The sequence below is a fragment of the Perca fluviatilis genome, chromosome 14, assembly GCF_010015445.1.
Source record: "Perca fluviatilis chromosome 14, GENO_Pfluv_1.0, whole genome shotgun sequence".
NCBI lineage: Eukaryota > Metazoa > Chordata > Actinopteri > Perciformes > Percidae > Perca > Perca fluviatilis.
In genome coordinates, this window is record NC_053125.1 from 24,128,150 (window position 1) to 24,145,573 (window position 17,424).

At 39.0% G+C, this 17,424-nt stretch overlaps 1 protein-coding gene across 9 annotated transcripts; it reads right to left on the minus strand.

Moving 5' to 3' along the window:
* Positions 1-4,076: 4,076 nt before the first annotated feature.
* Positions 4,077-12,271, minus strand: LOC120572219 (myelin-oligodendrocyte glycoprotein-like). 9 transcript variants are annotated; one of them, XR_005641396.1, is made up of 6 exons: positions 12,121-12,271; positions 11,764-11,956; positions 10,467-10,654; positions 6,929-7,653; positions 6,351-6,481; positions 4,077-6,235 (listed from the first exon to the last, which is right to left on the minus strand). XR_005641396.1 is itself a non-coding variant. In XM_039821424.1 (5 exons), exons 1-5 carry the CDS (start codon positions 9,781-9,783, stop codon positions 6,212-6,214), a joined length of 720 nt encoding a protein of 239 aa, XP_039677358.1. In that variant the 5' UTR covers positions 9,784-9,916; the 3' UTR covers positions 4,077-6,211. The 9 variants fall into 9 exon arrangements, 1 of the variants encoding a protein (XP_039677358.1); XR_005641394.1 differs by having other exon boundaries at positions 11,764-11,961; XR_005641397.1 differs by having other exon boundaries at positions 11,915-11,956; positions 12,121-12,268.
* Positions 12,272-17,424: the final 5,153 nt, after the last annotated feature.

Here is a 17,424-nt window from a genome sequence, read left to right on the forward strand (position 1 = left end):
AAAAATCTTGTATCCAATTAAGCATGCGCCCTCTGATTCCAGCCTCATAGAGCTTTATAACTAGCCCCTCTTTCCATAACATGTCATAGGCCTTTTCAATGTCAAGAAATACAGCCACTAGGGCTTCTTTATTTACCATGGCTTTCTTAATATCGCTGTCAAGGGAAAGCCCAGCATCCATGGTACTTCTCCCTCTACGAAAGCCACTTTGTACAGGAGTAAACCATCTATCCTTCTCTAATTTATACATTAATCTGTCTGTAACCATTCTTTCCCTGGTTTTAATATTGGGACCACCACTGCTTGTTTCCAGGAGCTAGGAAGAGTTCCCTCTTGCCATATATAATTGATCAACGACAGAAATTCCTCCAACACTAGATCACTCAGTTTATTAACTAGATCATAGCTAATACCATCCTTTCCTGGAGCTGTAGATCTTCCTTTACCTATTCCTCTATGCAGTTCTTCTAACGAGAAAAAGACATTACAAATATCAGAATTATCTTCATTTACCTCTAGTTTAAACCTGTTTGGCTCCAAAGTCTCATTTCGTTTTCTTATACCTTCCTCGCCAATATTAGCTCCACTGTGAACAGCTTTAAATTTATTTTCACACATTTTAGCTTTATCCAAATCACTTGTAGCAAACATGCCCTCCTCCTCTAACATTGGCATTTTCTTTATCCTAATAATTCCTGACATACAATGCACTACCTGCCATATTTCCGTTACTGACGTCTCTACCCTTAGTTTGCCACAGTAGTTCCTCCAGCACTCTTTTTTTGCAATCTTAATCACTTGTCTTGCCTTAGCCCTGAACCTTTTGTATTCTATTGCATTATACTCTGTCGGGCCCCTTCTTAATTTCCTATAAGCCAAGTTCCTATCCCTTACTGCTTTATCACATGCCCTATTCCACCATGGGACACTTACTTTCGCTTTATGGCTTTTCTTTAAAGGAATGCATTCATATGCTCTACTTAATATCATTGAACATAAACTATTGTTCCACTCATCTATCGTTCCCTCCCCATTTACATTATCAAGGCCACTATCACATCTGCTAGAGAACTTCCCCCAGTCTGCCTTGTTATAATTAAAATATTCTGGTCTTGCTTGCTCTTCAGCTAACAAAGTTTTCCCAAACCTCAAAAGTATCGGAAAGTGATCACTGCCCATTGTGTACCTATCCATTCCCCTACCCTTGCCAATTTACTGGACGCCATTGCTAAATCTATACATGAAACTGCCCCGGTCTTAATTTCAAACCTAGTTGGGCGGCCATCATTCACACAAACCAACCCATGCCTGTCCATAAAATCCTCCACTGTTCTCCCATTATTATCTTTCATTCTACTACCCCAAAGAGGATTATGCACATTCAAATCACCTACCCATATAACCGGTGCCCCTATCCGCTCCATGACCTCCTCCAGTTCTACCATGCTGATTTGCAAGCAAGGATTATAAAAATTCACTATATTTACCCACCTATGCTCTCCCCATACCCTCACCACCACACACTCTAGAGAAGACTCAATTTCCACCCTCTGGTACAGCACATCAGATCTTACAAATGTTGCACACCCTCCTCCTGATTTTTCCTTTCGATCCTGTCTACACAATTCATACCCTGGCACCACAAAATCTAAACAAGGTTTGAGCCATGTTTACTGAACACACAATAAAGCTGGTTTGTACTCTCCTTTAAATACATCCACAAATCTTTTAAACTCCTGCCCATTTGCAATTAGACTCCTTGCGTTCCATTGCAATATGTAAAACATCAACAGATTAACTATCATCATGTTCATTCACATTTATTTCCACCTCTTTACCTTTGTCCTCACTCCTACCTATGGGCCCCCTTCCCCTCTCCCTCCCTCTCTCCTGCTCCTCCATCTTCTGTCTCATGAACATGTGCAACTCCTCTGGGTCTAGTTCTACCTCCTCAAGAAACCTTTCAGCAGCATCCACCACAATCTTAATAGCATCTGATCTCTTGGTTATATTTCTAGCTGCCCATATCACATCAACCATAAATGCAAGAAGTGGTTTCTTTTCCTGTATCTGCACTATTTCCCTTTTATCCAACATTGCAGGGACACTGGTCCCCACACTTGTCCCCCCTCTGGTCCCCCCTGACCTGTCAGCTACCCCTAAGCCCTTCACTCTCCCCAACGCCTCTGCATAAGACATGATCCCTCCAGCTCTAACCTTCTCCACTTCCACAGCTGTTATATGATACCCACACCCCTTGAAGGAAGTTATATGGTTACCACCACAATTACAACACTTTGTTTCCACAACCTGGCACTGCGCAAAGTCATGATCTTCCCCACACTTTCCACATCTCCTATTCCCTCTGCATGCAGCTGCCACATGTCCAAACCGTTGACACTTATAGCATCGCAATGGCGGACGTCTGTACTCTCTCACTGGGAAACTCATATACCCCATGTATACTCTTGTTGGCATGGTTTCTTGCTTAAAGATAAGCAACACAGCTGAGCCATCTTTTTGAAACCTACGGGCAGACTCAATCTCAGCTCCTTGTAAATGCTTAACTATGTCACTCTCAGTAATGTCAGAGCTAATGTATATTACTCCCTTAACATCTCTACCTGTAGGAACAAAGCATTCAATTGACCTATTCATTAGATGGCGGACTTTCATAGCACTTGTTCTTTGGCCTTCTGTTTTGCAAAAAATCAGAAAATTTCCATTTCTCAACATTCTCATATTAAGTATACTTCCCATTTTATCCTTTATGTCATCAGACAGTCTGAGGGGGTTTACAGCTTTATCACTCTTATCTTTAAATTTAGCAACAAACATGAATCCTCCTTCATCATCAAGCTTTGATATCTTTCTATGGTCTTGGTCCTCGTCCCCCTCACTTGATCTATAAGACCTGTCCCTTTTCTTGCCATCTTCACTCTTTCCATTACCCTTCCTCCTTTGGCTACCTCCCGAAGCCATCCCAACGGTGTCCCTTCACCGGGGAGCCTGGTTGGATTCAGTCCAAAACCTACTAATAATCCGTAAACGTAGACTGCCGTAGCTCCAAACTGTCAAGAGATATAAACTCGTCAGCAGTAGGCCTACATGCTGATTCAAACCGACCGCCGAAGTTCCTCCTCTTCCGGCCGACAATAGACTGTATACAAACCATATGTCAATGATACAAACAGTAGACTGTACAGTCGATGGGTACAAAACAAGGAGAGACAGATAACTGTTTGTACCCGTTTGATATGAGCCATGAATTAAACATACGATTTTCGTCAATTTAAAAGATAGTTTTGCAGGTCAAGAAAGTCTGTGTATATGAATATGTACACTTGTCTGATGTGTACATCTTTGGCCCTACAAATCGCTTTTGGAATGAATGAATTTCTTTCTTATCTTATCCCCAAATTATCAATGCATCAAACAACGATTAAAAGTTGCGGTAGAGTTTACGTGTCTGCTGTACCTTACAGATACAGGTGTGTTGTACATATATTGCAGTATAATTCCATTTATTTAAACAAATATATAGCTTAAGGCTTACATAGGCCTATAAGCATTAATGAAGTCCATAGGTATGGTTTATTCAAGTTTACTTTTACAGTTGAACTGTGACTTTTTAGAATAGAATAGCTACAACTACCATCAGAATGCTACTGTAGATTGTGTGTCATTGCCATCACCCAATGGATACGTTTTAATGGCACAATTTCTGATTTATACAGGAATATGAACATGAACTATAAGGTAGGTCTGACAGATATAATATATAGAGCTAATGGTATTGACCTATACCTAACAACTTGTACATTTATTGCACTTACATTTCCTTTAACATGTGCCAGTTTTTGTAGAAAATATAACTACTCATTTGAGTGAGTAGGGTGTAGGTGTAGATGTATAAGTCTCTATCAATGTTGACATGATGTTCTGCTGTTTTTTTTCCTCCTAACATAACACCAGAGGAAGGTTCAACCATATCAAACCATGTCCTTTTTGGGAAAATGACTGCAGAGCATTCACAGATTGAATGCAATGAGTTCAAACATCATGAAGTAAACACATTGGAATTTGGAAATGTACTTTATTTGGAGAAAAAAAATTGTTCTCTCCCTCTGCCTCTGCAAATTAATAAACAAAGTCTTGTGGAGCTTTGCCTAGATCATTAAGAAAACAAAACCATGTCAAACAGCTGACTTACCCACATAACACCCAGAGTCTCGGTTTCTGGGACAGAAAAAAAACAACCAAAGATTCCGTGAACTCTAGATAACACAATTGTCGTACTTGTTCTAGAGCAGGAAATGATTCAGTTAAATATCTCACGTAACGTCTGTTGTTTATTCTGCAAGGTCTTCCTCAATAAAACAACCACAGGGGAAACACTTTAGAATTTATGAGAGAAATAAAAAAAGTTTCCAAAAAGTTTCAACTTTCAATTTCAAATGCTGTTGTTGTCTGTCTTGTTGTTGATTTTTGTCTGAAACATGTTCTCACTAAAATTGCATCATGATGTTAAGTTATAATGGCTACATACTGAACAAAATGTTTTTGTTTATTACCGTGACTCTAATGAACATTTTTAACGAGCTGATGTTCTCTGCACTCCATATCTAACAATTATCTTTGTGTGAGTTGCTCTAAAAGATATTTAACTTAGCAGAGGATGTTATGACACAGAAGCTGTGGCTTAAATTGGCATCGCTGTTGGTTCTCATCTGAAATGAATACCTGGAGCCTACAACTAGTATTGCCAAAAGCTTTCAACTTTCATGGAGTGAAAACAAGACATATCTCGGTTTAATAGTAAACCATATAAATTAAAACTAACATGTATCATATAAGCACATGTATTATCGCAGCATGGTGGCCCAATGGTTAGCACTGTGGCCTCACAGCAAGAAGGTTGTGGGTTTGAATCAAGGTCACCCCGGGCCTTTCTGTGTGGATGTGTATGATCTCCCCCTGTTTGTGTGGGTTTCTCTGGTTTCCCTCACCATCAAAAACAGATTCTCAAGTCTCCAGGGTCAAATCTGGAGTTCCCCGGGCTGCTCCCCACTGCTCCCTTGAGGGATTGGTTAAATGAGAGAATTAATTTAGCTACATGTATGTGATAATAACCTTTACCCAATTACTGTCACAGGTCACAGAGATAAGCAGCTGACATCACGGGACCTTCAGCACAGATATATTAGTCACAGCTCATATGATGTAAACACACTGAGAAAAAAAATAACAGAAATAAGAAAAGCTATGAGGCTAAAATTAAAGCCTGACCTATATCCTAAAACATAACTTTGAGGAACATGCAATACAAGCAATGTACCTGCTTGAGCAGCGTAACACAAGAGGTAGCTTTTAACATTGAATAATCAACTGTGCTCATAATTTCTTCACACACAGCACAACATAGAACTGACAAATACATTTGAAAATATTATTTGAAGTGTAACATTAACAAAGGTTATCTGTTAGATCACAAGAACAACATTTAACCAATAAAAAGCCCGCTTTTATTTAAACATCTTAGAATAAAAACAGCATATAACAACAGAACAACAGTTTAGAATAAGTTAAGACATAACTTGACAGTCACTGTTACAAGGTTTAAATATCTCGTATTTCACAACACAATTAAATGTTTGTAGCCTCTTCACATCACACACATAGAACATAACCCCGTAATTAATTTATTAAACAGAATAAATTAAAAAAAGAACGCATATACTTTCCCTGATGAATAATGTCTTACATTTAAATGCAAACTTAGCTCTGACTCATTGCTGCCACGTCCTACTAAAAGCCATATGCAAAGCTATGGAAACAAAATTCAAATAGGGTGAAACTATACAAAAACCTGTTTCAGTCCAGACACAGCAGGTGCAAATAATCCTGATGCCTTCAGATGTACTTTCCCCTTCATGACATAAAGTCAACAATTGGACAAATAACAGATCTTCTATTTCATATTTAAGACTCTTCAGATGTCACACAATCAGTCTTCAAATCAGAGAAACTTACGGGACCTTTGGTGGGGGTCTGCTTTCTTCCACAACATAAAAAGCCTCGCTCCTGCAGATCCAGTGAGTCCATCTGTAGCTGGAAGGGTTGCTGGTTTGACTCCTCAAACTAATTGGAAATATCCTGCTGAGAAATGCGGGTAGTGTTCTCATCTTTGTAGGAGTCTACCAATGTGCCCTTAGACAGTCGGTACCAATATAAGCTGGAGGGACAATTTTAAAAATAAAAAGTTATAATTAGTCAACTGAGAGAAAGGAATAGTGTGTTTTCTTTTGCCAATAAGAAAACACATAAACTCAAAATTGATTCTGACTTACTTTTTGTTTTTGACACTTTGTGACACAATGTGGTGAATATCTTATGACTCCAACAACAACAACCAGGATCATCAGGAAGACAACGCAGACAACCACGACTGGGATCACTATCTTCTGACTGGACCAACCACCTGACAAAAAGAATCAAACAAACAATGATGATGAGAGCTAACACACAACATGAATGTGATTCAGTGTCAGGTTTGATACAAGCCAAAGCATCGACATTGAACTATCAATCCTTCTCATTTTGGTCCTGTTGATTTAGTGACGCCCGTAGTTAACGGTGGTAAAAGTGAATGCAGTTTAACATCACAACAAAGTTTTTGTTGTTTCTTGAGTAGTTCTATGCTTTTAATGTGAAGCATGGGCAGTGGGGCAATGGGAAATGAAATATTATTGACATGAAATTACGCTAGAGGCATGCATCGTTTCCTGCATGTGTGTAAAGGGAATTTCAATCCAAGGCAGGAATGGCGGAGTCTGCCACTGACGATGATGGCCTGCAAACAGGACTAAAGAAACTTAAAACCTAATGTTTGTACTAATAACGTTGGCATTTTAAGACTTTTATTCACCTTTACCATCCCCTTCTTTCCTCGGATCAGGAGTTTGGTGACTTGTGGGTTGCATAGGCGTCTCTGTTGTAGCAGATTTTCGTTCTGGAAAAAACAAAAGTGTAAAGAGTGCAATGACTTACAATAATATTTAAAGGAGACAACTGCCCTTTGCTATGGGGCAGCAATAAGTTGTAAGTTGCATAAGTAACATAAGTTGTTGACAAAAAGATATTCGAGGCACTGATCTTGTATATTATATTTTTAGCACTGTATAGACAAGATAAAATGTTGATATGATCAATTTTACGTCAACATTTTTACTGCAGCTTTAATCTAGATCACAAATTTTTAACAGACTAACTCGCCAACGACAAGCTGAACAACTGAAGACTGTATTTGGCCGTTTAACTTCGGGATGAAACATCTGAATCTCCCTTTGTCTGCAAGCGTCACGTTCATGATCCTGAGCGATATGTCGCCGTGTCTCAGGCCTTCTGTGAACAGTTCTGTCCGACCGACGTATGATGGGATCTTCATGTCCGGGACCTCGCGGGTGTCCCGGTAAAGATGCACATATTCGACCCGGCTCAGCCGATCTCTGGGGTCCGGCTGACGGTCGGGCCTCGACCACTCCACCGTCAGTCCCGCCACGGTTACCGGAGGCTCCACATGGCACGGCAGGATGACGTCATCACCCGGAGCAGCCACGATTGGCTGAAGTGGACCAACCACGTGAGATTCACCTGAAAAATGGAGGATCAATTTAAAACCTGCTGAGAAGCCATTAATGTCTGGGATCTGTTTCACTGTATGCTGATGATTTAAACATCTCCACTATTGTTTTACTGACAAATGAGTGTGAAAACTTTCCCTACAATCATACCCAGTTTCCTGAACCAATAACTTTACAACAGTGGTGCTAAACAGCAAGCTTACAAATGCACATTTGATTCACGTTAGCCTACTGATTAACTTTTTTAATAAACTGATGACTTTTTACGATTAATCAGTGATTAGTTTGGTTTCCAAATGTTAAAATCCCAGTTTCCAAGCAACGTGACATCTTCAAATATGTTGTTTGGTCCAACAAATGGTCCAAATCCCAAACATATTGAGATTACTATGATATAAAACAGATAAAAGCAGAAAAATCTAAGTTTGGTCGTGATAAATGACTCAAATGATTAATCGATTATCAAAACAATCCATCGATTAATCGACTGGCTAATTGTTTTTGCTATAAACCATTTTTTTGTTGCACTGTCAAAAATGATAATGATTTAAACGATTAGTATTTAATAAAATGATCTTAACAGTACTCTCCCCTCCTACTCAAACCATGACATTAAAACTCCGTTAAAACAGGTGTGTGACACAGAACATAGCAACCCGGTTTTGACCAAAACAAATGTTTAAACCACCGCAACTCCTGATGACACAGCAATGGGGTCTAAGAGATCATGTGATTTTGTTCCAGAGTCAGACATCACAGGCTTAAACCAGTTTTAAATAGACTGCTGATGATGTTATGCCAGAATTAATTGCCAAAAAAAGGACAAACAAAGCTGAAAAAGGGAAACAGAAGTTGTGACTTCGCTGTCACATCCCACATAGTACTCTATTACTTTAAATATAAAAAGTGAACATTATAGACTTGATTATAGATAGTGATAGATAGTATAGAAGTGATTTAATGATGATAAGCCATTGTGTATTACAGTAGTTTGGCCCCTTTAATCGTATCCGTCCAAACGATTAGAAGATAAATGAGTCATTCCATGTAAAACCTTTAGCCTGTGACAGGAAGGCAGATTGATGGACTCTGATATCTGTCACTTAGTTTAAATACTGTCAGTAAACGTCATACAAAAAGAGCCTGAGCCTTGTTCTAGAGCAATAAATAAATGTGCTTCCTTAAAATAAAGGAGGCATAAGTATAGACACCCATAAATTCCCATAGAGGCAGGCAGATTTTTATTTTTAAAGGCCAGTTATTTCATGGATCTAGGATACTATGCATCCTGATAAAGTTCCCTTGGCCTCTGGAGTTAATATAGCCCCACATCATCACATACCCTTCACCATACCTACAGATTGGCATGGTTTTATTTCAGTTAGCCTAATAGCTGGTTTGATTTGCATTGAGAGATGATTTTATGGAAAGTACCTCTCATGCTATTTTAATTCCAAAGGCCAAGGGAACTTTATTAGGATGGATCCAGGATAGAATGATCCTATACTTATGCCCCCTGTATTTTAAGGAAGAACATTTATGCATTTACAATACATTATTCATTCACAAAGAAAATTGGTGTCCTTAAAGGTTGGATTTTTCCTAATTTGTTTAATTAAGGTATTAAGATCAATTTCCAAAAGATTATATTTTTATTCCTCTTTTTAGTCAACTTTAGCATGGGTTCATAAACTTATGAGCAGCACTGAATGTTATGGAGAAAAGAATGTTTTTTTCCATCAATTATCATTATTGAATTATCATTTCAGCAAATCCAATTTAAGCAGCAATTAGGCCTACCAAATGTCTATAGATATAAAAGAGAAAACCACACATCTCAGAATAACATGACAAGAGACAAATTACATCTTTTCTTGTTTACATGTAAACTGGAGATATTAGGCCTAATTAATTTCCATGACAGTCTACAAGATAATCTGTCTATAAGGCGGAATATATCATTAGTTTGTAGTCGTTGCTGTGGTAACGACACTATTGAGTGATCTTACCATAGATATAGAACAATATGGAGCTTACCTTCAACAGCTGTGAAGCCGACAAGCAGCAATAGGACGACGAGAGTGAAGCGTAATATTATAAGCAATGGAGAAACGCTGAAACCGAGCTCTTCCACGTCCATTTAGCTATTGTGGTGTATGTATCGCTATGATAATGATACTACAGACGGACAGAAAACTGAGTGCTGCTGTGCCAACTATGATCTAGACTAGCCTACATATACCCGATCCGCCTACCAGCATGGGTCAAAGTCACACTACTTTCCTTTCTCCCTCTAGGCTATAGCCTATGTAAATGTATCACATTTACATAGTGTATAATCATATCTGAAAATGGACGCTTCAATCACCTCTAATTGACTGTATGGCCTAGCCTACAACTGTAAATATCTGAACGCAGGAACACATTTGAAATCTGCCTGGAATTAACTTTATTAAACTGACTACGCATGGCTCTATTTTTATCTATTCTATTACAGGATCTCTTTTGCCACTAAACACATTTTAAAAAAAACTTGCCAAAAACTGATTTTCTCTTATTTGGACATTAAAAAACTTAGTTTAATAATTTCACTTCACTTGTAAATGCAGTAGGCCTACTATTAATGAAAGGAATTTCTTTCAAGATAATGCACGTGAAAGCCTGTGAAAATGTTTACTCAACCTGACATGATGCACACATTGGAAAAGTAAAGCAAAGTTGTGAGTAATCGATTTTTACAAATTCTTTTCCTCTTCATTATGACACTGAAAATGAAATGAGAAACAATGAAAATAATAAACTAACTTTAGGAAACGTGCTCACCTCTTATGGGGATGGTGAGAATTGCAGTTCATTTAGTCCATGATTGGGACAGTCGGGGGTCTGCGTTCTTGGGTCCGGAATAAAGGGAAACAGTGCACTTCATAGGATCAAAGATTTAATAAAAAGAAAGTGGGGTCCGAACATGGTCCGCGACAGCGAGGCTTGCAGAATCGCTTCCGTGTTGGGTGCTGAACGTTTCACAGAGAGAGAGAGAGAGAGAGAGAGAGAAAGAAAAAAAGAGAGAGAGAGAGAGAGAGAGAGAGAGAGAGAGAGATAGAGTCTTAAGGGAACATCATTACAATTTGATATTTACAGTATTTTAAAGTTTAACGTGTATTCTCCTGCTATCATTTTGTCTTTTTCAGCTAATTGTAGGTTTTAATGGCTTTGCAGAAAGGTTTATTTTCAATCTTTTCTCCCCTTCCTTTTTGTTCATTTATTTTGTAGGCCTGGCAACGATCCATTAGCTATTCAAGTTTTACCAAAATCAGAAGGTGGCTTAGCCTACATAAATCTATCCTCAAGTGGCTCTCTCCACCTTTCTCTCACGTGATGATCACAAGATGTTGTGACTCAGTCAAAATGCAGAAGTGTTTTTGTTTATCCCAGGCAGCAGATGTAAATGTGATTGGAAGTATCAATAAGCGTTGACTAATTTCCAATCCTATTTTTGGAAACAACAGTATCTGTTTATGTAATGATTTACTTCACCTCCTTAAATTTCCTATACTATATAAATAAATTGACATTGACATTGATACCTATTATTGTTCCCTAAATATAAAGCTATAGACAACAGCTGCTAGCTTAGCATAAAGACTGGAAGCAGGGGGAAACTGCTAGCTTGGCTCTATCCTAGATGTACAGACATGATAGTAGTAACACATTTCACATCTCCGTTTCAGCAAAACAATAAGTGAAAAAAACACATTTTCCAAAATGTTGAATTTGTCTTTAGATTTTTTTAAAGTGTTGACTTTTCTACCAAATGTAGCCAGTTGGAACCCTCCCAACATATGTAACATTTAAGGACTAGGCCTACCGACTAGAGTCACTTAGGACGCCAAGACTAAAATACAGAAACAAACATGATATCAGAATGTTAACTTTTCTTCTCAAAACATTATTATTTTGTAAGTATGTCAGCTGAATCTGAATTATTAGGCTATTATTTTAGACAAGCTTGTTAATTTACATGTTGTGTAAAAGTTTATTTTTTTCTAAATACACTTCTCTTTCATACACATTGCAGCTAATATCCCACGTACAACACATTAGTACTTAAAAGCATACTCACCATCCATTGATTCTGGTTTAAAATAAATAAATAATAGAAATAAACCCAGTCCTTTAAACTTCAACACTTTTTAGGTTTTTCAATTTAGATGTCTCTGTGTATCTCCTTCAAAATGACGGGAGTCTTGCAAATGACCAAATCAATGCTTCACCTGAAAATGAACTCAAAAATCCCCTATGAGTTCCGGTGGCTCCTGTTCTTTGATATGAGAGGAATGAAGAGAGGAAATAACCGTCAATACACCTTGTTTTCTCTTATCCATGGTATCTGTGACTGTCCTGGCATCAACATCAGGGAAATATTGTATCATAGCTGGAAAAAACCCATGTCCTTTCAAAAAATATTTTTTTCTCTCACCTGATCAGCGGGTTATTTGGAATCCTTTAGAAACTTACTTTGCTTGTTCTACCAACTGTGTCTAGTTTCTTCAGGCTACCAGCACACGTGTGAATGGTTGTCTGTTCTTACATGTCAGCCCTGTCACTGTGGACGTTGCCAAGTCCCAGTGCATGCTGGGACAGCGCTCCCAAGACACTGAAAAAAGAATGAGCCATGTTTGTAGTATCAAAACCTTTTAAGGTGCAATCGGGGATCCAAATATAAAACAAATTGTTGCCCCCACGCATAAAAGACAGGGACCTGACAACTAAATGTAATGTGTAATGTTATCAAGTACCAGAATAACTCGAATAAAATAAATAAATGTTACAATATTTTCCGAAAGTGATAAATGTCTGTTATTTTCTTGCTCACAAATTAACAAGACAATGAGAAAGTATTAATTAAAACAAAAAGAACACAATCAAAAGAAGACAAAAGATATCTAGGCAAAAGTATATTTTTCTGTGAATATGGTCCTATAGTGGGGTAGACACAAGCAGCAGACTCTGGTCAGACGAACTAACAACCTCAACTCACAGCAATAGAATGAAGCTTAGTGCTTCCACATTATTATCTAGATTAGATAGCTTCTGAGGAGTTGTCCTCAAATGGGAGACACTTACGCCATCAAGTGGACATTTTGATTAAAGCCACTTCCATTTCACATCTGCCTACTCTCCTCCCGTACTATTCTGATGTAAGTCAGAAGGTAAGAGGGAAGTAGACCTAAAATAGCCTTGCAAATGAAGATATGCCAGTGTTTAAGTATGTTGACAAAGACCAGCCAACACATTCATACAGTCTACGATGGTGAATGAGGGCTTTAAAACTCTTTTAAAATTGTTTCATTGTTTTTCACACTTATTTGTATTAAAATTGTTATACATGTTTCCTTATATGCCTACATACTGCTGTCTTGATATTTAAATCTTTTTTATTTTCATTTGATTGTATGTATGTATGTCCTGATTAAATAAAGTATATGTAAAACCAGTGATGAACCTCTAAGCTCCATGATACACAGTGTCCAGTTAATTTTGAGACGAGGCGTGCAAGTATAAAACCTCCCCATAGTTCAGTACAGACATACTGTAGGTAATAGGTCGTAATCGCTGCTTGAAAAAACGGCCTCTGAGAGTTTTTCGGGAGAGGAAAGTCTCAAAGTAATGCATGGATAACACTGTTGAGAAGAATGACAGTTGCTGATGTTATGCATCTTTACTTCTATATGTTTTATAAAACGCTCAACAAATGCTCAACAAAGATGCTTGTTGAGACGTTGAATAAAGCTCTGTTTTGTAGAAAAACTGAGTTATGTCTTTGTGGCTCAGATCCATTTGGGCAATCCAGTAGAGCTTGTTGGCTTTTTGGCTGGTTTTCAATCTGGTGCTCCTTGATACTGGTCATGTAATAAATCCACTAGCTTTAAATATTGTTTGTATGGACTTTAATATTGAACAATACAAGTTTATTTGCATAGCGTCTTTTCAACACAGATGTGATTTAAAATGATGTACATAAGGCAAAGCAATTAATTAGAACATTCAAAAAAACATTGAAGAGGAAGATACATTTATTCATTTTATAATAAATAGAATAGAATAGATGCCACATTTTGCACTGAAAGTTAGTACCATCATTGCTTGATTAGGGCATAATGTCAAATATGATCAGGCCAGCTGACAGTCTTGCCTGGGCCCGGGACGAGATAAGCTTAGATGGCCCCCCCGCGCCCAGATCTCTCCTTTTTCCTTGCTCTTCCTCTCCCCTGCTCTTCCTCTCCTGTTCCTCTCCTCTCCTGTTCATCTCCTGTACCTCTCCTCTGCTCTTCCTCTCCTGGTCCTCTCCTATCCTCTTCCTCTCCTGCTCCTCTCCTATGCTCTTCCTCTCCTATGCTCTTCCTCTCCTCTGATCTTCCTCTAATCTGATCTTCCTCTCCTCTCCTCACATCTCTCACTGAAATGAATGTGATCAGTCTCTGATCCATCCTGCTCAGACTCTCCGACAGGGCGAGGCCCCTCCATCTCTCTCTCTCTCTCTCTCTCTCTCTCTCTCTCTCCCTCTCTCTCTCTCTCTCTCTCTCTCTCTCTCTCTCTCTCTCTCTCTCCCTCTCTCTCTCTCTCTCTCTCTCTCTCTCTCTCTCTCTCTCTCACCGGTAGCCTGACTCTGTCCCTCCGTTGCGAGGCAGCGGGCCCCCTCCTCCTCTCTCTGTCACCTGACAGCAGCTGGATCTCTCTCTGTCTCATCCTTACTGATGGAGCTACCAAACTCAACTCTTTCTGTAAAAGAGAACGCGTGTTGTCTCAGGCTTTTATACAAGCTAATGGACGTTAACATATGAGATGGCCTGTTGCGTTACGTTACATGGCTCGTAAACGTTGGCTGCGCTGTTTCTTACCTTGCTCTACGTTGACAGTTCCAGCTTCACCGTCACCACCTTTTTTTAAATATTTGTTTAGAAAATCTCTAAGGCCTCTATTTTCTTCTTCTCTTTTCCTTCCTTTTCTGAGCACCGGACTTGTGCTGACCGGACATTTTGAGCATACTGAACTTCAAATCTACTGAAAACAACATCAACTTTTGATAAGTGGCCAAACCATTTTTGTGTTGGGGGTGGGGGGGTTCTTGACCACTATTTCAAGGACAATTAGGAAGAAAACAAATAAAAAGCTTTTATGTAACTCAAATATTACATATTTTTTTCCACAAATAGGCCTATTTAAAAAAATGTTTTTCAATTATTCGATAATTTAATGAGGGCCCAGTTCTGGGCCCCCAGTTCTGCCCCCCCCCCCTACTGTGGGCCCGGGACAACAGACCCGTTTGTCCCCCCCTATCGGCGGGCGTGAATATGATAATACTTCAACGTAAAACACCTGCTGTTAGTTATTCTGGTATTAGTATAACACTTGGTAGTAGGCAAGGACATTCTGGTAATAGTGAGAAATATACATTTGTGTAATAGGAGGACTGAGGATGGAGGCATTTGAAAGAGGAAGAGGAGGGTTAAACATCGTTGGAGGGCTTGAGGTTTGAGAAGGAGCTGAATGGGAAGGTTGACTATGAGTTGAGATGATGTGATAAGGAATTGAAGTTGGAGGACTAGTGGTTGTATGAGAAGAATTCAGGGTTTTAAAGGCAGCTGTGTTAGTTTAATTAGGAAAAAGCTTCTTCCTAATCCCCACTTTCATCGTTCTCAGGTTCAGAGCAGTCTGAAGTCTTGTCACTTGAAAGAGTAGCATTGCTGCTTGTAGGAAGAGACAAAGATGTTGTAGAAGTTATTGGCTTAATAGTCATTTTTGCGAGGTTAGTGGTGGCTGTTGCAAGTTGAGGATGAGTTGAGTTTGAAGTGACAGTAATACCATTGAAAGTGGTGCTGGCAGTTGGAGGCATAGCAGAGGCTGTAGCAGTAGGTGGAGAAGGTTTGGTAGTGCTTTCCTCAGAAATGATAGCTGTTTGAGTCGTAGCTGTGGCCGCAGCGTCGCTGCAATGGCAGGTGATTGTTGAGTAGTAGTTGCTGGATGAATGGTAATGGCCTTTTTGTGAGGACTTGTTGGTTCAACAGACATAGTGTCTGAAGGACCTGTGGAGGCGGTAGCAACAAGAGTACAGCACAGTAGTGGCAACGGGATGCTCATTGTGGAGTAAAAGTTTGATGAACATTCTTAATGATTGGAAGTACAATTTTTGCAATATCTCCTGCTAAACCACTTCTTGCAACTGAACCAGATCCTGAAACTGAACCAGATCCTGAAACTGAACCAGTTCCTGCAGCGGAACCAGATCCTGAAACTGTTCAAGGTATCTGCTGATGAGTCTGATTTGGAGAACCTGGACTCAGGGCTCCACAGGAGATAAAAGCCCAGCTTCCTGGACTTCGGCCCGCCTCTTTTCTTTGCCCTATTTTTGCAAACACAGGAGGCCCGGGTGTTTCTTTGTTGTGTTTGTTTATTGTTACTTTTTGCATTTGTATTAGTTAGTGAAACCATATATATGTTTTGTTTGTAATAAATTCTTTATACTATTCGCGTCTTGTGTCACTTCCCCGTCTTTTGTCATGACCTAGAGCCCGGTTTGTGACAAAGTGGGGGACTCGTTAGGCTTTGGATCCCGTTTGTTCGTCATGTAAATTAATGGTAATACATGTGGAGTGGTTTGAAGTTTGGTTGCATTTTTTGGGTCAACACGTTGGTGCATGGAAGCTCTGCTAAACGGTAGATAGATAGAGGTATTTGACACATGTATCAGTGAGTGCTGGCAGCACCATCATAGACCTACGTTACCATCTGACTACACCTAGTGGGCAATTTCATCTAAACCATAAAACAAGATGTTCAACCTCTGCAATCTATAACGAGGCATTTCTAATCATTAAATATGTTGCAAATTGCATGATGGAATAAGTCAGGATAAAAGAAATGGACAGCAGACCTGAATCTGACACCATAAATGTCCCTGAGGGTGCATACTGATAAAGCACGTCAGATATATAAATGGTCTTAAGACCAGTAGCAGTATTTAAAATAGATGATCTGACTTACTGACAACCAATGCAGAGATTTGAGTAAAGGTGTAATCAAAGGCTAAGGGACAAATTATGAATGGGGGTGGGATCTTTAAAGTTTTGGTTCTTTTTGGGGCATTTTAGGCCTGTATTTTTATAGGACAGCTGAAGACCTGAAAGGGGAGAGAGAGAGAGAGGTAACCACAGGTCAGAATTGAACCCACGGCTGCTGACTCAATTGAGTAAACCTTTATATATGGGCATGCGCTCTACCAACTGAGCTACCCAGGTGTCCTAATGCATTAATTTATGATGCAAATGATTCATTTATGTAAAGGAAATAAATATTCCCCTGTATTAAATTTATGTCTGCATATTTAAAACATCACACGTTTTGTGAGTTTTTCTTTAGGAATGATGTTCATCTCAACATCAAATCTGTTATAGAATGAAACATTTTAAAGCCAGAAGCTCCAAATCCCTATTTTCACTTCTGTTGTGTTCTTTAACCCCTCTGATGTTGCAAAGTAGAAACAGTTCTTGTTTTCCTTGTTTTGAGTCTTTTAAATAAATATTTTTACCTCTTTTGGGGAGTGGGTTATCTTTCATATTTAGGGGGGACAATCTACCTCTTCTATCTACACCTATGGGTGTAATATGTTTATATTTCTTTGTTTTGTTTAGTCTGGCGACTGCATTTTGAATAAGTTGTAGATTCTGCCGAGATTTCTTTCGAGGTCATGGTTTAAGACAGAAAAGCTCTGAGGTAACATGAG